Below are 22,185 nucleotides of genomic sequence, written 5' to 3'. Positions count from 1 at the left end.
CCAATTATCCTGGCCTTTCTGTCCACAATTTATTTGGAGAAAGAAATCACCGGGCCTTCTTTGAATCATGATTGAGTTAAAGCATTTCTTTCAATATCAGCAAAATATTTCTACATGTTAATACCTGGATTACTCCCCCAAAACTGAAGCAGCTGCAGTGATGACTCACTCTTGAAATCTTCTAAACCATTTTAAAAGGTGAAAGTATGCCATGAGCCTGAATGCCATGTTTAATTCAGGAAGCATTAAGAAGTCAGGGGCACCACAGGGTTCCATATTAAGTAAAACTCTTACATCGGTAATTTCGTTTTATAACCTCCAACTACTACTACTACTTCTTCTTCTTCTTTAATAAGCACAGGATCTTGAATTACTGCATATACTCATGTATAAGTCTAGAAACTGAAGTCAAGAAATTGACCCCCAAAAAACCTGGGCCGATTTATCCATCGGTCAATGTAAGTACTGTACTTTAACTTGTATATACATAAAAAGGAGCCATCCTCTTTCTCTGAATAGAATGGTAAAAGGCAAGAACTTAGTCCATCCTGGGAGCACCAAAAAAAAAAAAAAAAAAAAAAAAAAAAAAAAAAAAGCAAGGAGCCCCTCTACTCTCTCATCCATCCGGCCTTTAGGATGAGCACAAACAGTTAAGCCTGCCAGAATGTTCTAAGTTCTTTGGCATCATTTTCCTTTGCATCATCCTTTACATACGTGGATCTGTAATTGGTTGACCGGCCGAACCCAAAAGGTGCTCAACAATGGCACCTTTTCATCCTGGAGAGAAGTAACCAGTGGTGTTCCACAGGGCTCTGTCCTGGGCCCAGTACTGTTCAACATCTTTATCAATGACTTGGAGGAAAAAATTGGGGGAATACTTATCAAATTTGCAGATGACACCAAATTAGGAGGAATAGCTAATACTCCAGAGGACAGGATCAAAATTCAAAATGACCTGAATAGACTAGAAAGCTGGGCCACAGCTAAGAAAATGAACTTCAACAGGGAGAAATGTAAGGTACTGCACTTAGGGTGAAAAAGTGAAATGCACAGATATAGGATGGGGGACACCTGGCTTAAGGAGACAACATGTGAAAGGGATCTAGGAGTCCAAGTAGACCACAAGTTGAACATGAGTCAACAGTGCGATGCGGCAGCTAACAAGGCCAATGTGATTTTAGGCTGCATCAATAGAAGTATAGTGTCTAGATCAAGGGAAGTAATAGTGCCACTATATTCTGCTCTGGTTAGGCCCCACCTGGAATATTGTGTCCAGTTCTGGGCGCCACAATTCAAAAAGGACATTGAGAAACTGGAGCGTGTCCAAAGGAGGGCGACTAAAATGGTGAAAGGTCTGGAAACCTTGCCCTATGAGGAACGCCTTAGGGAGCTGGGGATGTTTAGCCTGGAGAAAAGAAGGTTAAGAAGTGATATGATAGCCCTGTTTAAATATTTGAAGGGATATCATATTGAGGAGGGAGCAGGCTTGTTTTCTGCTGCTCCAGAGACTAGGACCTGGAGCAATGGATGCAAGCTGCAGGAAAAGAGATTCCATCTCAACATTAGGATGAACTTCTTGACAGTAAGGGCTGTTCAACAGTGGAACAACTCCCTCGGAGTGTAGTGGAGTCTCCCTCCTTGGAGGTTTTCAAACGGAGGCTGGATGGCCATCTGTCAGGGATGCTTTGATTTGGATTTCCTGCATGGCAGGGGGTTGGACTGGATGGCCCTTGTGGTCTCGTCCAACTCTATGATTCTATGATTCTATGATCCTTTGTTACATACTCCTAAGTTGTACCCTTGATGTATCCACAGGTCATATCAAAATCCATAATTTTGGCCCCAAAAACCTACCCTCGACTTATACATGAGGTCGACATATAGTTGAGTATATACAGTACCACCATTGCCTATTTAACATTTTATTTCCATTTTTTCCTGTGGAATATATTTCCTCCTCACCCACCCTCCAAATTTCAGAGCTTGCTCTACCATTAGACAGAGTGAAGCAGCCACTTCAGGCACAGATGCTGTGGGTCAACAATGGTGGCCCCTAGATGTTTCTCCTGTGTCCCTTGCTCATTTCCCTGTCTTGGAGGGGAAAGGCCATGTGCCTATCCATAACCCCTAAGCTATCATGCAGCCCTCAGGTGTGGTGGGGAAATGTTATTCAATTGCCAATATTTTAACAAAATTTAATGGACAGCCTAACAGCAGCAAGAGGGGTACAATTTGTCTTCTAGCTTAGGTAACAAAATGTGTTCAGACAACAGATAGAAACTTTGAGTGCTATTGTTAATGCAACCAAAATAGCAAGGGCTTAGGACTCCAGACTTAGGAGGACTCCAATGGTTGCAGAAGCAAAAAAATATTTTCAGAATATAAATAGTTAAATAGGGCAAAGAACCTCTCAAAACAGTGCAGTCATCTCTTTGACCATGAAATTGTAGTGGCCTCTAAAAATTTGGGGGGAAGGAAGTAGCTGGAATAATGAACAAAGAGCACTCCACACTGCAAATTTTGCTACAGACACACCATCTTTTTATATAGAACAGAAGAAGCATACTTGCTCTTGCTCATGTATGGATACATTTTGTTCTCAAGTGATGTCCTATTATGAGTTGTTTAGGAATCTTACTCATCTGTCTGTAGACAACAAACAGACAGACAGATTATATATAATCATCTATCTGTCAATTGAAGGCCACTGGAGTCAGTAGGCTGATGTCTAAGAAAACCAAACACATGTGATTTTATTTGTATGTGTGGTGCCCATTATGCAAATCATTCTGAAGAAGAAATGTACAGTTTTATTATTACTCTGTTTTGCTTTGTTTAATTCAAACCACTAGTATTTAGCAAACATCTTATTTTCATTTTGATATTTTTGCACCGGGAGTAAACAGGCATAACTACTGGCAAAAAAGAAAGCTTACAGTCAAGAAAAAAAAATAAAAAAATTAAAATTAATTAATTAAATACATAAATATAAACTGTGAAAAGCTCATTGAGAATGCCATATTTTTGTAGTTTAACAACCTATTAAGAATTTGATTATCTCACATAAGATGATAATGTCCTGAAATTAGGAAGGAATTAGAACATCAAAAAAGATTTTTTTTCAAGTAGAATTTCATTGTTACTGTTAAGATCTCAGGCAATAGTGAATTTGCCATTAACCACCAGGATAGAAAATTATTTTATTTAGAGCAGGCCTGATATAAGTGAGTGTTTTTGGAGTACAAGCAACAATCACAACCATAACAATTCTCTCTTTATCTTCATGGATTAAAATTGTAATACTATAATATGTTCTTTTAAAATTTTAAGTGCCTTAAAACTATGGATTGGATTGAGTCTTAAACCAGAGTAAACCTACTGAATACCCAATCTGATTACTCTGACAAACCAGAGTAAACCCAGTGAAGACCCAGAGAAATCTGATTTTCTGTGAGAACTGTCCACCTGTAAGCCAGCCAGTGGCATAAACTAAGGTGGGAATTGATTAATTAACTAATTTATTTATTAATTAGTTACTTAAATGTTTTAAATTAACTGGTGAGAAAACTGTTAACATAATTTTCAGGCTTTTTGGAGCATTATTATTTCTGACTTTACAGACACACACATTTCAGTGTAGTGCATATAAGCCCCTCAGCCTAACTAATATTTAAAAAGTCTTGAGAAATACAATTTTTATATTAAAAAGTCAAATGACCCTAACAAAGGGGTAATTACCCTAAGCAGTAATGGTTTTAGATGCAGCCAGTTTAAACACAGTAAAATATTATTTTCACAGAATAAGTATATGAACTATTCAAAACAAAGCACTCCTTTTAAAATACATTTGAAAGTGAGCTAGCGTAGCTAAGTACAAAAGCAATGAATAAAACTGAGCTTACCTTGTTCAAGTCAAAGGTATTGAATACTTGATTTACATACTGATTTGCCTCTGAATTCAGATCACGGAGACCCAGAAGGGTCTTGAATTCATGCAAGCTCAGTTGACCTGATGGACATTCCTTCATAAATTTGGTATACAACTGGTGAGTATCTTGGTCAGTGATTTTATCCCCAAATACTGATTGATTACTACCCATTGTACAGCACAGAAAGTATCCTCAGTTCCAGCGTTTTATTGATGCACCTCAGTTCTCATCTCCACTGGCTCCTGTCCACTGACAGACCAACAACAGCTCTAAACCTCTTAAAAGATGGGGCCAAAGACAGGCTAAGTAAGAACAGGCTCCTAACGGAGAGATTATCTCCAGCCACCAGTTTTAAAATAGAAGGGTTTTATAACATGTTGAAAGCAAATAGGAATTCCTCTTGGGGAAAAATTATCTTATATATGGAAAGAAACGTTCATCCTTTCTGGAGGTTCCTCAAATTATTGTGCCCTATATTTTGGTGAATACATCTCTGCCCCTCCAGTCACCAACTTCAACTGATATTGTTTTGAAGCAAGTGGTCAGTTCTCAGATGGTCTCTGAAACTATTCCTGGCCAAAATCTGACCTCTAAGAGGTTGCAGCTAATAGGTACTTTGTATGAGGTAATTAAGAAGAAAGATCAAGAGAATAAGGAGGATGATAAGGTAGTGATAAGGGAAGACATGATAAAGTGAGATGCTGAAGCACAGCAAAACTGTGGGTGGACATTTAAAATCTATGAATGTGTCTACTCTATACAGAGTTATAACAGTCTGATACCCTTTTAAGTTTCATGGCTCCTATAGAAACCTGGGATTTGTAGTTTGGTGAAGAAGTCAGAATTCTCTCAGAGAGTTGTAGACTACTCCCTTGAACTGCAGTGTTAGGGTCCTTTTTTAGAGAGGTTTAAGTCCTTCACCAAACTACAAATTCCAATATTCTGTAGCATGCACCCATGACAACTTAATTGAAAAGAAACTGATATAACCGTGTTGTGTCTATACACTTGTTGAGTACTTTCATATGGACTGCTCTCCATGCCTTGCATCAAATAGAATTGTCCATTCATCAAGAGAAACTAAGTTTTGACTTCTTTAATGAATTTTCTGTAGAAAGAAAAAAAATGGAGGAAATCAAGGGAAAATATGAGAGGATCAGTGTGGTGTAGTGGTCAGGCTGCTGGGTGGGGCCTTGTGGGATCATGGTCTACACCTCATTGGGCCATGAAACTGACTCAATGACCTCAAGAACATCAATATTTCTCAACCTGACCTATCTCATAATAGAGCTCTAAGGATAAAAGAAAGAGGCATATATGCCCACTTAAACTCACTGGAGGAGAGTGGAATATAAATGTAACAGCAAGAAGCTATTGAAGAAGGATATTGACAAGCAGGAATGTGTCCAGAGGAGTATGGCTATGATGGTAAAAGGCCTGAGCTATGCTTAACCTGGATAATAGATGGTTGAGAGGTGACATGATAGTCCTATCTTTAAACATCAGAAGGGTTGTCATGTCAAGAGGGAGTATTACTGTTACAGAGATTAGAAAACAAATCACTGGATTAAATTAGAAGAAGAGAAATTCGCCTATACATCAAGAAGAACTTCCTGATGGTAAGAGCTGTTTGACAGTAGAATAGTGTTAGGAAACTGGAGAAATAGTACTGGATTTCTGAAGAAGAGTAATATTGACAAAGCAAGAGAAAATTAAAAAGTTGACTCTTTTTTGCAAAACATATGAAGTAGCTGTACTTAACAGTAGTTGTGCACACATACATAGTTAATAGAGGCGACAGAGGGAAGAAGAGAAGAATAGCTCCAGGTAAGAGTCAGGCAGGAAGAGAGAGGATGTGGAACAAAGTTAGCAAACAGGAAGTTGCATGAAATATATGCTGTGCCTAAACTTCTAGAGAATAACATTCAAACTAGCAATCAGTAAGCATAGATATGTAAACATTACAAAGAGTGGAGATATGTACATGCGATTATCAGGTTACCTCCCTTTTATCATCATTCAACAGTCAGGTTGATCGATGCCAGATCTGGACCCATGCCTCAGGCCAACCCGTCAGATGTAATTAATAAAGTTGTGGTCTTTTTCCTTCCACATAAGCCTCTGTGTGGTTCTTGCTTTGTGGCATGCCCCCCCCCCCCAAACTGCAATAACATTCAAACTAGCAATCAGCAAGCATAGACATGCAAACAGTATGGCTGCATCCACACTACAGAAATAATCCAGGCTGCAATGACTTTAACTGCCATGGCTTCATGCTGTGGAATTCTGGGAACTGTAGTTTCATGTGGCATCAGAGCTCTTTGACAAAGAAGGCTAAATGTCACAAAACAAAAGTTCCCAGGATTCCATAGCATTGAGCCATGACAGTTAAAGTGGTGTCAACCTGGATTATTTCTGCAGTGTGGTTGCAGCCAATGTCTACCTAAGGAGGTAGTGGCCCTTCTTTCGAAGATTTTAAACAGAGGCTGGACAGCTATCTTGCGGTAATGCTTTAACTGCAGGTTCTTGCATGACGTAGTGGACTACATAACTCTTGTGGTCCCTTCCATTTCCGGTTCTATGATTGTAACAAGAAGGTGACCAATGGAAAATGGTATTTTATGGGCTCCCTGTAAAATTCTATGGATGCAGCAGGACAATCAAAGCCTCACCTAGAAGCATGCTTTACAGTTAGTTGGTTTGTTGGGCTTTGATTATTGGATGCATTTGTTATATTCAGTGAAAGCTAAAGAGACAGCTGTTCCTCAAACTGGGTATCATGTAGGCATGGAAGAAGCATTTCCAGTGGGTTCTGTGGTGAAGGATGGCTAAGAATGCTGAATAAGTAGACAAACTGAGTTCCTTGATAATGGTGGCCTTTGAAAACCAGCCCTTGTGCAGGTCAGTGCTGAACAGGTGATGCTAATATCCCCCTTTTTTGTCAAAATTTGGTATCATCAAATGCACTGATATCTCTCTAGACCATCTTAACTAACAACAAAAATAATAGCTCAGAGAAAAGGTAGGCCTGTAACTCTAACATCATTGCTTTTCTTCCCCTGTATGATTTTTAATATCTTTTTCTGATGAAGAAGCCTTTCCACAGAACACTTTGAAAGTGATGTAGTGGTTTAAAAGTTGGACTACGACTCTGCAGACCAGAGTTTGATTCCCAGCTCAGCCATGGAAACCAACTGGGTGACATGGAGTGAGTCACACTTTCTCAGCCTCAAAGAAAGGCAATAATAAATAATAATAATATATTTATAGCCTGCCTCTCCCTGAAGGATCGAGGCGGGTAACAACCATATCACAATACAAAAATTAACATAATCCCTAACTCCTCAAAGAAAGGCAATGGCAGACCTCTTCTGAATAAATCTTGCCAAGAAAATCCCATTATAAGTTCCCTTTAGGGTCACCATAAATTGGAAACAACTTGAAGACATACAACACTTGTGCGTGCACACATGATGTATTTTGTGCCTTTTGCTTGGCCAATAAAGATATCACTTTTTTGTGTATTTTGGATTTTGTTGTAAAAAGTGAGGCAGTCACTTCAAGCAGCCGGGAGGTGGCAGTGAAGTGTTGGAGGAGAGAGCTGTGCGCTTTCATGACCTACCCTGTGCCTCCTAACCTGCTGTTTTATTCTCATAGGCAGTGGGGGAGGCTGCCTCACTATCAGTGTGTTGAAGATAGATTGAGCAGCCAGTCTGGAGGCTTTTGCATATGGAATGGGACAGGGCACTGTGTAGTTCTTTGCCTTAGGCAAAAAAATCCCTTGGTCCGGCACATGTTCCCAGGAGGTTTAATGGATTTCCTTTTCATTTTACAAGATTATTTTTAACTAAATTGTACACTTCTCTGCATTTCTGGACTCCACTAAGTGCAATGTCTGCTTTATTTTTATACAGCCCTGTTTTCTTCCAAGTATAGATTTGCTTCAGTCTATAACTATGACAGCTACACTCAAATCTTTGCCTACTCAAAGATAGGCAGGCCCCACATAAAGCTAACAATCAAAGATCGTCCCACTAGTTTACACTCTAAAACTGTATACGATAAATAGAGGCGAGGAGAAAGATACCTGGGATTCAGAGTGTATCTGCCTGGAGAAATTCTTTTATTTTCATTTTCAATAATGGTCTAAATAAGAACCTAGAATGTTTTTAAAGTGTATTTTCCAGTAGTCAGTTTCACAATCAAAAGGAGAAATAAAGGAGTCTTGTGCATCTTGAAGACTGACAGTTTTAGATTAGCATGGCTGTCATCAATTATGATAGTATCTTCTTTCTCAGATGCTTGGAATACACTGTTTGAGCCTTTGTAAGTTAGTGTATATACAGTAGAAGCATTTGAAATATCATGTATATACAAGGTCTGGGGGATGTAGAGTGCAGTTATGAAAATACATGCTAAAATAAATCTGATGGTCTTAAAGGGCCCACAAGATTCCTTTTCTTTTATAATGAAGTGTCCAAAAATGAATTCTAGTGGTAGGAGAAGAATGAAGAAAACTTGAGCTAGCAATCCTATGTATTTATTAGAAGCTTATTATACTGGATGAAATGAAATTCAGTGGGTGACCTTGGGCAGTTCATATGCTCTCAGCCTCAGAACAAGACAATGGCAAACCTCCTCTGAACAAATCTTGCTACGAAAATCCCATGATATTCACCTTAGGGCCGACATAAATTTGAAATGACTTGAAGGCACACAACAACAACCCCTGAAAGTCTGCATGGCCTGGTGGTTTAAACGTTGGACTTTGGCTCTAGAGACTAGGGTTCAAATACCCACTCAGCCATGGAAACCCACTGGGTGACCTTGGTAAAGTCACATTCTCTCAGTCTCAAAGGAAGGTGAAAACAGCTCCCCTCTGAACAAATCTGCCAGTAAAACCCCATGATAGGGTTGCCTTAAGGTCACCATAATTCAGAAATGCCTTGAAAGCACACCACCATGACCACCAAGCAAGCCCAGATAAGCAACCGGTTTTACACTATGTTACCTGGTACCCTGGAGATCTAACCAACTGTGGAGCTGAATATTATTTTTCAATAAATATCCTTTCACACTTCATTTATTTATAATTCAGTTTCTATACCACTTATCATCATATGTAATGTTATCTTAAAGCAAAACAGATAAAAGCCTGCAAGAACTCGTGAAAATGCAAGCTTCAAAATACAGAACACTGATCAGTTCAAACAATAATTACTGAAATGTTTAAAATCTTCAGCTCAAACCACAATTCTTAAATGTTTCAGAAATGCCTGGAAACACAGCTGAGTTTTTACCAGCACTTAATGTATGCCACAGTTGTTGCCTCTAAATACCAGGACGAGAGCAGTCCCAATGGTAGGACCATCATGGAGAAGACCCATTCCCATGTTGCCAGTAGAGGGCACTTTATGTGTTGAAGACCACTCAGCTGTTGTTGTGTACTGCTGTCAATTTCAACTCATAGTGATCCATTAATGAGAGATCTCCAGTTCACCCTTTTATCAATAGCCCTGCTCAGTTCTTACACACTCAGGGCTTCCTTTATTGAGTTGATTCATATGCAATATGATCTTCCTATTTTTCTACTGCCTTCTACCATCATTGTCTTTTCTAGTGAGTCATGTCTTCTCATGATATGACCAAAGTACAACAGTCCCAGTTTAGTCACCTTGGCTTCTAGGGAAAGTTCAGGCATGATTTGCTCTAGGACTCATATATTTGTCTTTTTAGCAGTCCACAGTATCCATACCTCTTCTCCAGCATCAAGTGAGCTGATTTTTCCCCCCAAAGACAATTAAATATTTTAACAGCATCCCCGCTTCATTGATCATATTAGTAGCACTCCACATGGCTGCCTCAATGCTTAAAGGTCCACCAGCACATGAGCCTGGCCAAGTCAAGGGTCCTTCTACCTTGATTACTGTTCTTGATCTTGGTCAGAGAAGGAAATCTACCAATGTCATGCTAGGCATTTAAGCATTAACAGAATAAGCCCCATACCAATGCCTAAAGGGCTATTTATGCCTAAAGATGCCTCCTAAGGGCTGCTGCTGGATTTGGTTGTACACACAAGGCAGTAGCAAAAAAGCATACAATTTACTAAAAAACAAAAACAAAAAACAAGACACACAAGAGGCATGTCTCTTGCTTTCCAGATGAACTGCACTCTCAAGAAGAAGATGCCTTCCAAAAGAATGCTGTCATCTTTAGAAAAGATGATACATTGGCTGTGATATGTAGAGAATATTATTTTTATGGAATCTATTCTTGTTCTGGAATCTTCGTAATAAACACCAAGATCACAAAGTCAAAAAGGGAGGACGGGAAGTTCACAAAAGATCTGAGCCACTTTTTTTGCTTTTGCTCAGTGTGATATGATTTGTATCTACTTGCTATACAATTATAGAACAACAGTGAACACCTTTAAAAGTGTTAGTAAGTGCTGCAGGATTATTTCTGGTTCTAGAATAAGTGGAATTTGTATTTTATAGACCAGGAAATTTGGATTTTAATAGTAACACACCATCCACTAAAAGTACTACTTGAAATATAGCACACAAGAGTGCAGCTTACATATCCAGGGGGTTGCCGTGTTAGCCATGTAGTAAAGTAAAATAATAACCCCAAATTAGGGTTGCCATAAGTCAGGACCTCCAAACCGGGACAAACGTAGGACAAATGTAGGGCAACATTTTCAAATGTAGGACACATTTTTAAAAATGGAGGATGTGCAAAAAAAATGAGGGTTTTTAAAAAATGTTAATATAAATGCATGTTTTTTAGGCATGATCAAAATGGAGGACATTTTGGCATTATTCCTAGACAGATGGCAGAAATGTATTTGCCCTCGGGTTCAACAGTACTTCTCAGAAGTGCGTACTTGGTCAAGGGACTGTGGTTTTTCTTCACTGCGCATGAGTTTGTAAAAATCACAGCAAGTTACAATGGCCGTGCTTCAGAGGCTTGTTGATATCAATATCACCATCATCATCATCATCATCATCATCATCATCATCATCATCATCATCATCATTGTCCAAGAAAGGCACAGACTTATTAGCATTCAAAGCGCCATAAATACACAGAAAATGCACTTGAATATATTTAATAATAAAAAACAATGAAAAAAAAATTAAAAAAACAAGGCAGGGGTGTATAAATTTAATAATAAAAATTAATGTAATAAAATAAAAAACAAGCAATAATAAAAATTAATAAAATAAAACAAAAACAAGCAATAATAAAAATTAATGAAATAAAATAAAACAAGCAATAATAAAAATTAATAAAATAAAATAAAACAAGCAATAATAAAAATTAATGAAATAAAATAAAACAAGCAATAATAAAAATTAATAAAATAAAATAAAACAAGCAATAATAAAAATTAATAAAATAAAATAAAAACAAGCAATAATAAAAATTAATAAAATAAAATAAAAACAAGCAATAATAAAAATTAATGAAATAAAATAAAACAAGCAATAATAAAAATTAATGAAATAAAATAAAACAAGCAATAATAAAAATTAATAAAATAAAAAATAAAAAGCAATAATAAAAATTAATAAAATAAAATAAAATAAAATAAAATAAGTATTTTATATTTTTAAAAATAATTTAAAAAACCCAAAAAACCAAGGCAGACCTAATGGCCACTGACTCAGCTTTCCTCCTCCTCCTCCTCCTCCTCTGCCCCAATTCTGCCCTTCAAGGCACGCTTCCTCTGGCTCCTTCCTCCTCCTCCTCCTCCTCCTCCGCCCCAATTCTGCCCTTCAAGGCACCCTTCCTCCGGCTCTTTCCTCCTCCTCCTCCTCCTCCGCCCCAATTCTGCCCTTCAAGGCACCCTTCCTCTGGCTCCTTTCTCCTCCTCCTCCTCCTCCACCCCAATTCTGCCCTTCAAGGCTCCCTTCCTCCGGCTCCTTCCTCCTCCTCCTCCTCCTCCGCCCCAATTCTGCCCTTCAAGGCTCCCTTCCTCCGGCTCCTTCCTCCTCCTCCTCCTCCTCCTCCTCCTCCTCTGCCCCAATTCTGCCCTTCAAGGCACCCTTCCTCCGGCTTCTTCCTCCTCCTCCTCTGCCCCAATTCTGCCCTTCAAGGTTCCCTTCCTCTGGCTCCCTCCTCCTCCTCCTCCTCCTCCTCCTCCTCAAGGCTATGGAATCCTGGGAACTGTAGCTCTGTGGACTATTCAGCCTCCTTTTGTCAAGAGAGCTCTGGTGCCACAAGAAACTACAATTCCCAGGATCCTATAGCACTGAGCCATGGATGTTTAAGGGGGGGGGTCAAACTATTTCTGCAGCCTTTTGCTACCCCAAAGCCCTTCCTATTTACAAGCAAGGCAAAATCTCTTCCTTCACCAAGCCATTGAAAACCAACCCAAGTGGAGGGCTGATTGCTTCTTTCCCATTGGTCAGCTTTGGGAGAAATTTGCATATTACAAGTAAAGGTGTTTAGGGCCTCAAAAACAATCCTGTGATAAAGAATTACAAGAATACTGACGCAGTATACATTTAAAAGATGAGGCATTTAGACTCCCAGTGAAACATGAACGATTTATGACCTTTTTTTTCTTTTCTCACTGTAACCTGGAAAGTAAGGCCTCTTGCAGGGCATATATACCAACGTGGGCGGGCAAAAGCTCTGAGTGGCAGGTGTCCTGAAGACCTGCTCTCTAGGCTACGCCACGCAGGGAGGCGGGGAGGGTGGTGCACAGCCGCGCAGGACGGCGGGGAGGGTGGGGTGGGGCTGCACTGGGAGGCGGGGAGGGCGGGGCGGGGCTTCCCCTTCACCTTCTCCACCCCAGGCTGCGCGGCCCGGTTTTTGGCAGCACGATTGTGGAGCCACCTCCAGGGCCTTGCTGGGGGGGAATCCCGGGGGCGGGGCCAAACCGGGGTGGGGCCGTGCGGACCCACCCCAAACCGGGAAAGTCCTGCCCCCAGGTGGGATATGGCAAGCCTACCCCAAATCCATGCTTGTGTGGATGTTTTATCACTGGATCCATCAGAAACAAAGGTTATGATCCTCCACAAGTGTGGCAGATTGCTCTGCAAACATACCCCCCCACACAACCCATGTTTGCAAACACCCCCATGGCCATTTAGTGGCAGGGTGCCCAGGCAATATCCACAGTGTTTCTGCAGCCAGGAACACAGATATGATAACATTCTTTTGATTTTGGGGAGCCAAAAGGATGATCTCCTCTCTGTATTCCCAACTGTGGAACTGCAGCCAGGTGCACCCAACCCCTTTCCAGCTATTAATTGGCCCTGAGGGCATGTGTTAATAACAAATAATTTTACCATTTTTCTCTTCATTGCAAGAAGACTGAGGGGAAAATCCCAGCTCAAGACTTATTCTGTGCAAATAAATAAATAAAGCATGCCAGGGGGGTGGTTTTGCACACAAACCAGCATTTTCTGCACAAAAACAACTTTCCTGTACAGAAAGCTTTTGTGTGTGTGTGAAGAAATGTTATTAAAATTTTTGTTTTCTATGTAGGAAACAGCTATGTGCATTTCCCCCATATTATAAGCAAGGAAGATTCTCACCCATTTAGGATTTTCCTAATCAGAGTTTTCCAACACTTTAGAAACTGGATTTTTTTACTCTTAAAAATATTTTCTAATATACTTTATATCCCTACTATTTGTAGGTCTGGGAAAGATCCTCTGAGAAAATAGTGTACTCTTTGTGCATCTGGAAGGAGAAAAAGCAGCCTGGCTGTGCCACCCACCCCAAGCTACTAAACGGTTGTGTATGGCACTGCTAGGTAGCAGAAAAGTTGATTGTCCACTTGTTCATGCGTGAAGGAGATGCTGGATGTTTCCTTCTCCAATGACCTTAAGAATGCATTCACAGTTATCAGTACACTGATGACACCCAGATCTATCTCTCCATGTCTCCGACTGATACAGTGACTAAGGATGGCACCTCTCCTCTGGATGCCTGCCTGGGGTCAGTAATGGGCTGGATGAGGGAAAACAAACTCAAGCTGAATACAGAGAAAACAGACGTACTCATGATGGGTTCCCCAAGTCCTGACAGGGAAATTTGTCATCCAGTCCTGGATGGGGTTACGCTTCCCCTAAAGGACAAAGTTCGCAGTTTGGGAGTACTCTTGGACTCATCTCTACAGTTATCATCTCAAGTAGATGTGATGGCCAAGAGTGCTTGGTACCAGCTTCGGCTGATACGCCAACTGCGACCCTGCCTCGACTGAAAGGACCTTGAAACAGTAGTACACGCACTGGTAACCTCTCGATTAGATTTCTGTAATGCGCTCTACATGGGCTACCTTTGTACCAGGTTTGGAAGCTTCAGTTAGTTCAAAATGCTGCAGCCAGATTGGTCGCCGGAACTTCTAGATCAGATCCTATAACTCCGGTATTAAGATCTCTCCACTGGCTGCCTATCAGCTTCCGAGCTCAATACAAAGTGTTGGTTATTACCTATAAAGCCCTACATGGCTTGGGCCCGTGTTACTTGAGGGAACGCCTCTCCCCATACAATCCGCCCTGCACTCTCAGAACTACAGGGAAATGCTTACTTGAATATCCTAAGACGAGATTGGCATCAACTCGCCAAAAAGCATTTTCATCTGTAGCTTCCATATACTGGAACAACCTCCCGGAGGAGATAAGGCTTAGTTCCTCTTTAGATGCCTTTAAGAAAGCCTTAAAGACCCATCTTTTCCGGTCAGCATATCCTTCTGATTCCCATTAGAAATTATTGCTTGCTGATAGATGCTCTTTATGACTGGCAGATGTTATTAATGTTCTTACTTGTGATTTTAAGGATGTTTCTTTAATTATATGTACTTACGCTTTTACGTATTTTGTATTTGATGTATTGTATAATTGTATTTGATAGTATTGTGAACCGCTTTGATCACTGTGGAAAGGCGGTATATAAATAAAGTTGTTATTATTATTATTATTATTATTATTATTATTATTAATTGTCTGCATAATTAGAGAACAGGATCCCAGATATTATGTGTAGGAAGCTCTTGTAAGAGCATGATATCTCTTTTACAGCTTTTATAGCTCTCCTACGCTTCATTGTTCTCTTCTTTTTAAAGTGTGACAGCTAGGGGAAAACATGAGTACTGCAAAATGTGTGCTAAATTGACTACGTTCGGTTTTTGGCATGTTGCAATGAGAAGAACTTTTAGATTATTTGCATCAATACCTGTGAGAAAAAAAACCACACACACACACACCATCTTGTTATTCAAAGTTTCTATAATACAGTGCAGATATTTAGAATATGCTTGATTTTCCTCCTAAATTCTCCCTGTGAAGAAAGAGCTTTGCATTCAAAACATATCAGGATTCTTGGACAAGATAAATCTTGTTTGGCATTTTAGGACTGATTCAGACTTCAGGCAAAAGACTAAATCATAGTGTGATGTTATGTACATGAGCCTGCATCCCATTCTCCCTCTCCTTCTCTGGTGTGGCTGCAAGAAAGAGATGGAAACCATTTGCTTCCATTTTCAGGTAACTACAGTTGTTTCCTCAAACTGAGAACTGTGATTAGTTTGAATTATATTTTATCTGGACAGGATAGGTACAGACAGCACAGCCTGATGCTGACTTGAAGAAATATTAATTAAAACTAACCAGTTTATTTCAGTTTGAAAGAAGCAACATCAGAAGCAACCTTATAATGAGTCAGACCATTAGGTCATCTATTGCGCTATCAACTCTGACTAACATACATAAGGTGTTAGTCCCTTGTTCACATAGTCATTTTGATGCAGGATAGGAATGTAGTTTTTCACTAAGTTTCTTCTCTAAGGAAACAATGGGTAATTTTAGCCATTTTCTTTCCCACTGCAAAAAAGTCTTCAAAAACCACACATTTTTTGCAGGCTATTTGCAAATTGAGCCTTAATCTGTTTTGCACAAGAAGCAGCATTTTGTGTGCAGAAAATAATAGCAGTTTTCTGCCAAAACAACCATGTGCAAAATTTGTGCAGAATAAGTTCCCAGTTATGGTATTTTCTGTGCAAGAGATTCTGTGTTTCCTGCACAGACAATGCTATTTGCTTTGCAAAACATCCAAGTGTAAATTTTGCACAAAATAATTTCTGAACTGCAACGATTCAGGAATCTCCTTTTCAGGATTTTTCAACACTAAAAAAAACCCCTACATTTTTCAATCATTTCTTGAATACTCTTTCCATTCCTAATGAAGGACAACACAGTTAAACTAACTCAGGCTGAATGAAGCCTGTGTCTGTAACACTGTATATTAGAGACTGAAAGAGAGCAAGAGCAAAAGATGTCTACATGCTGACACCTAATAACTGATACTACTGTATTTTGATTCCCTTTTTCCTTTCATTTTCATTGAAGCATCATTTCATTCTCACAACAGAGATTGTCAGCACATTTAACACATTATGCTTCACTAGTAATTAATTACTTAATTAATTAAATCCATGTAAATAGATTTAAAAGGGATTGGGTTTAGTTTATGCTCACAATAGTAATTCTGTGGGAGTAGGAGTTCAGCCTTTTACTTTATCTAAATTTTATTTTTTAATTTGTAATAGTACCTAATCTCCCCCCCACAAAAAAAATCCTACACAAAACAAAATAAAAACAACCAACCCACAAAAATTCCTTATAGATACTTCCATAGCAAAGTAAACAAATAATCAGGATAAGTGCAGAACCTGAAAGCAACACATCAAAAACAAATAATTGTGTCCTGAAATTAGATATACTGTATTTCAGGTAAAGTAGGCAGAGCAAAACTGCACTCCCCAAGGAACATAATGCACAAGAGTGAAGGTGACAAGTAGCCATTTATCGTTACTTTGAAAATTACTTTTAAAATTCCCGTGGCAGCCGGTGGCACCCTTGGCAGAGGGGTGATGAACCTATTCCAGGTTTTAACTGCAATTTTGAAAGACCTATCCAAAGTACTGAAAACAATCCCTCCAAATAGGTACAGCACATTGGGTAATTTCTTTAAAGGTCAAACTAAAACCAAGAGTAAATTCACCACCCTACCAACACAAGGCTGATTTTAGAAGGTATTTTCCAAGATTTATGCCATTCTTTTTACCAGTCATAAATTTTGCTTCCTTGCAAAAAAAGGAAAAAAAAGTAGCAGAGATTATTACAAAAATGTAAGAAGAATTACAACTTTCCTAGTGTCACAGTCAGTAATTAGAACAGATTACTTTTCAAGCACAGTTATGGGAATGAATTGCTTTAAAATAAGATCTTTCCCAGCTTTGGGTAGGTATTAAACACACCTTCACCGAGCGCTGCTTGTCCACTAATAACCTAAGTGTTCCTCTCCAGCTGCTGCTGCTGCATTAAATCTAAAATCCAATCATGGATCTCACGTGTCACATTATCTTGACACGTCCATGGATTACTCCTACTAGTCCTTCTGCTGATGTCATTGTGTTTCTCTTTAAGCTTTGACCTGTTATACAACATTATCTACTGAGATCAAGTGTAGTATCTATTTCAATTATCACACTTTCCACAATCTGGTCACATGGAGGGAAGACCTATCAAAAGCAATGGCTCTTTTGTATGTTCAGTCAGTGGGGTTTTGTGTAGCCTTTTGAGTAGCCTATTAGCTTGGAAATATTTTCACTTGTAAAACATACATGCCTTTAAAATCCTAAAACAGGAATAGATACAATTTGCAAGCATGGAATATGCCAACACAGCCATATAGCAGTTCCAGAAAGTCTTGATTGAGTCTTACAAGTTTGGTGCATCTGTTTTCCCAAGCTGAGAATGTTATTTTTATGATTTTAAAGTGTCTCAAACACAGGCCTCCATCCAGTGACCCTTTAGCATAGCATAATAATAATAACAATAATAACAACAACACAATCGGTGTGGCATACAACATTAAAATATACACCCCCAATCCCGCCTCCCCTTAAAATACAATTAAATGATTTACAGTATAAAACATAACTTAAATGAATAACAACAAACAACAGTAACTGCAGCAAAAAAGGAAAAAAAATCAGGGCCCCGCAGTTAGGTTTTCTTTTTGGTGGCCGGGTATCTATTCAGGAAAGGCCTGCCAGAAGAGATCCATCTTAAATACAGTATCTGCATGTGGACCTGTGTATGCTGTGCCATATGCATTCCTCCTAAAAACAAACCAATAAACAAAAACCCCAAATTTGCTCTGTACAGCCCTCCTGTGTGTCACAGTGAGCATACAAAATTGCAGAAGCATCTGGCTACATCCTTGCAGCCAGATGCAAAATTATTACAGCAGTGCTGAGACCCCCTGGAGATGACAACTGATCTGAGTACTGATGTCACCATTTTCTGTCTGGCTATGGGGATTTTTCTACCTGCCTATGAGGATGTAGCCAGATGCTTCTCCAAGCTTGTCTGCTTGTCAGTTCAGGGGCTTTACAGTAAGTTGGGGGAAGGGGCTTTGGGCACTGTGGAAAAGAATACCAACCCATGCAATGCTCAAAAAAGGACATTCACATATGTAAGGGACACATGTTAGGTCCCTAACAAAATGACAGCCATTTGTGTGGAAAGAAAATTGGGTAGAAAATAGTAATCTATAAATAATGAACACACACACACACACACACACGTGTGTGTGTGTGTGTGTGTGTGTGCGTGTGTATATATATATATATATATAGAGAGAGAGAGAGAGAGAGGGAGGGAGAGGGAGAGGGGGGGGGCTTGGTAGTTAAGAGAAGCAACTGAAAAAAAGAGACAAATTCCATGCTAGGGGTCATTAGGAACAGGACAGAAACTGGAACTGTTATTGCAATACCTTTATACAAATCTATGCAACCAAATTGGGAATACTCTCTATTCTAGTTCTAAAAAGATTGTACGTAGCGCTTGAAAAAGGGCAGAAAGAGGTAATGAAGATGAATAGGGGGCTGGAGCAATTACCCTGTGAGAAACGGTGAAAACAATTGAGGATTGTTTGGTTAGGGGGAAAAATGAGGATGGAAGGCATATGCGTGGTGTGGACAAACCATTAGGGAAATGTTTTCTGCCATTCCTCATAGGTCCCCCCCCCCCCCCAAAATAAAACTGAACAACCAGAAATCAAGGCCAGAGAAAAGAAAGTTGTTCTACATACAGTGGAAAGTTAAAACTTGTTCTCCCAAGGCATGGATGGGTGATAGCCATGGAATGCAGGGATTAAAAAGATGCCCAGGGGGAGGGGGAGGATAAGGTTTTCAGGGGCTACTAATCACGGTGACTATATTACATCCAGGATCAGAAGCAAAATGCTATGTGTATCGGTTGTTGGGAAATGACAATGAAAAGGGGTATTACTTGCGGATCCCAACTAGAGCAGACCCCATTGAAATGAATAAGGCTTTTAATGGTCTTTAGTTGGGACAGACTTGCTTACCTCCCGGAGAACTTTATGTTCGAGGATCACTTAAAAATTACATCAAAAATTAAATATGTCATTAGCCTTGCCAAATGCCTATAGGAAATGCTCATCATTTATTTGTTCATTCATTTGCAGGCATTTCCTATAGGCATTTGGCAATGAACTGATGGGGTGTTGGTCATAGCCATCAGGTTCCTATCTACTAGGTACAGTGTCAGAAAGCACAATTGAAAATTAGTGTTTTAGTAAATATTTCCTCGAGATCTTTGCTGACACACATGTTTTTGCTTGAGATATTTTGTAGCATTGTGTTGCTACAAAATGTTACTCTAAGCATATCAGTACAAAGGTTAATGCTCAGCAAGTCATTTTTCAACACACAAAGACACACAAAGTATCCACAGAAATATCTCATGGCTATAAAGTATTTCTTTTTAAAGAACAGCATGTTTAAAATGTTTTGAAAGAGCACACATTCTTCAGTGCCTGCATTTATTGTCTGTGAAACGCCGTTATTTCCAAAATGAAATTGTAAAATGAAATACAGTTGAAAATTGAACTGTTGAGATATTGTCTGTGCAAATAATTGGAAGATGAGATGTACATGATGCACAATTTAACAACAAAAAATGCACTCTAGAATGAGCCCTTACCTTATTTGTGTCAAAGATATTAAACACTTGCTCAACACAGCTAATTGCTTCTGCAGTTGCATTGTCGAGACCAAGGAACATCTTGCATTCATACATGCTGAGTTGTCCAGATGGGCATGTCTTCATGAATTTTGCATACCAGTGGTGGTTTTCCATAGCAGCAATCTCTTCCATTGATTCATTGGCACCCATCTTGTTGAAATTACTTTGCCTTTTCCTTTGCTCAAGTGTGCTTCACAAAAGGCATCCACCCTCACTACCAATGGCTCACATCCAACACAAACTACAGACCATATCACAATTGTAAACCTCTTACAGATCATTATGGATGTGGGCTAGGCTAAGTAAAAATAGAAAACAAGAGAGATTATCTCCAGTACTCCATTTTAACATGGATGGATTTTGTTAATAGCTTGAACCCTGCTGGGTTACAGTACTATCTATTGTTTTTCCATATGCAGGTTAAACATTTTCTTCTTAATAGTGGCATAGTTCTGACTGAAAGGAAAAGATGCCCTATCTTTGATGGCCATTAAAGGTATTATTGCATTATGTTTTGTAAGCTCAGAGAACACGATCTGACTGATCCAGAAAAAATTCAACGAAATCTTAACTATATTGTTTTTTTATTTGCTTGAGACTTCATAAGGAAAACAGAGGTTAATGGGAATCGACTGCCATCCTATTCTACTGATTTTGCAATCCCTCAGTTTTCAGAAGGAGAAATCAAGCCTTTAATTCAAAGCTTTACTGCAGTAAATCTTTCATCTGGCTTCCTAATTGTTTATAATGGAGTAATGGAATGAGCTGCTGTTGGCACCACTAGGATTACTTGCTGGTTACATAAAACTGAATCATTCCTTTAATGTCCTGTTCCCTTCCATTAAACTATAGTTCATGCCCCACTTCTAAAATCCACATTGAAACTTCTTTCTCCACCACTTTCCCTAATATGTCACAACATAGAAGAGTTGTCTGGTTGTCAGATTACATTTTGATCTCCCTCCCATTCTTGCTCACATTTTTATTCTTGTTGGCTGATATTTTTGGTATTAAAAGCCTCTGGGGAACTTAATCATTTTTACAATACATGCACATCAGCTGGAGTAGTTAAATAGGATACAAGTTAGTTCTTCTTAAATTTTATCCCTGGGTACTTCTTACTCCCAAACATTTCTCCCCATAATGTTCTGTGAATGACAGCAGAAAGCAAAGCAAATGGAGGCTGGTGGCTGAGATGTCAGTGAGCACTAAACCCACTCTGGAGTAGTGGAGCTTGCCAAGGCATTAAATCCGATCCTCCCAAGAGGTTATTGGACAGCCAGTGTGGCATAGTGGTTTGAGTGCTGGACTCTGAAGATCATCATATGGAGAAGGCAAGTGTCTTCTTCCCATCATTAAATTGACATTAAATCCTGTTAATAGCACGACTGGGGGGAGGGGGAGATTATCACACTCCCATGTGTGCTTCTCCCATTCTTGTCCCATCTGTAAACAGTAATGGAGGCATCATTTGGTATTAATGGGAGTTTCAGTTAATACCAAATGACGCTTCCATTACTGTTTGCAGATGGGACAAGAATGGGAGAAGTGCAGGGGTGTGTGATAATCTTCACCCCGATTGCGTTATTAACAGGATTTAATGGTGATTTAATGACAGGAGGAGGATGCTTGCCTCCTCTCTGTGACGAAGTCCTATGATGCTAGAAACCAGATTCCCTGCTTGGCCATGAAACCCACTGGGGCTGCATCCGCATTGTAGAAATAATGCAGTTTGACACCGATTTAACTTCCACAGCCCAGCGCTATGGAATTCTGGGAATTGTAGTTTGTTGTGGCACCAGAACTCTCTGACAGAGAAAGCTAAAAATCTCACAAAATTACAAATCCTACAGTGCCATAGCACTGAGCCATGGCAGTTAAAGTGGTGTCAAACCAGATTTCTGCAGTGCAGAATTCAGCCTGGGTGAACCTGGGCAAATCACATGCTCTCAGCCTCTGGGGGAAGTAATGGCAAACCTCCTTTGACCAAATCTTGCCAAGAACACCCCAATTTTAGGTTTGCCTTAGGGTGGCTGTACATCAGAAATGATTTGAAAGGCACACAATAACACAACATAGCTTCTTTAAAGTTCTGATGAAAACCTGAAGTGGATTCAGCTTTTGCCCTACCAGCTGTCACTGGTCAAAATTCCCCTTAAAAGTAAGTTTTAAAAGTAACA

The 22,185-nt window shown here is 39.5% G+C and overlaps 1 protein-coding gene across 3 annotated transcripts in view; it reads right to left on the bottom strand.

Annotated features, from left to right (window-relative positions):
• The window catches only part of GUCA1C (guanylate cyclase activator 1C), a 64,059-nt gene that overhangs the window by 26,068 nt on the left and 15,806 nt on the right, over positions 1 to 22,185 (bottom strand). The window contains exon 1 of one of the 3 annotated variants that reach the window (XM_089512319.1): positions 19,964 to 20,223. The exons of 1 other annotated variant lie outside the window; for it this stretch is intronic. In XM_089512319.1, the coding sequence (XP_089368445.1) occupies positions 19,964 to 20,155 (192 nt within the window). In that variant the 5' untranslated portion in view covers positions 20,156 to 20,223. Of the gene's footprint in view, positions 1 to 3,902; positions 4,193 to 19,963; positions 20,224 to 22,185 lie in introns of those variants that run through there. One more of the 3 variants, XM_089512318.1, reaches the window with a different exon arrangement.

Source organism: Sceloporus occidentalis, unplaced genomic scaffold, assembly GCF_023333645.1.
Source record: "Sceloporus occidentalis isolate IW3139 unplaced genomic scaffold, rSceOcc1.0.p SCAF_2, whole genome shotgun sequence".
NCBI classification, from domain to species: Eukaryota; Metazoa; Chordata; class Lepidosauria; order Squamata; family Phrynosomatidae; genus Sceloporus; species Sceloporus occidentalis.
Note: the sequence above shows the minus strand (reverse complement) of the source record. Positions and strands in the feature narration are given on the sequence as shown.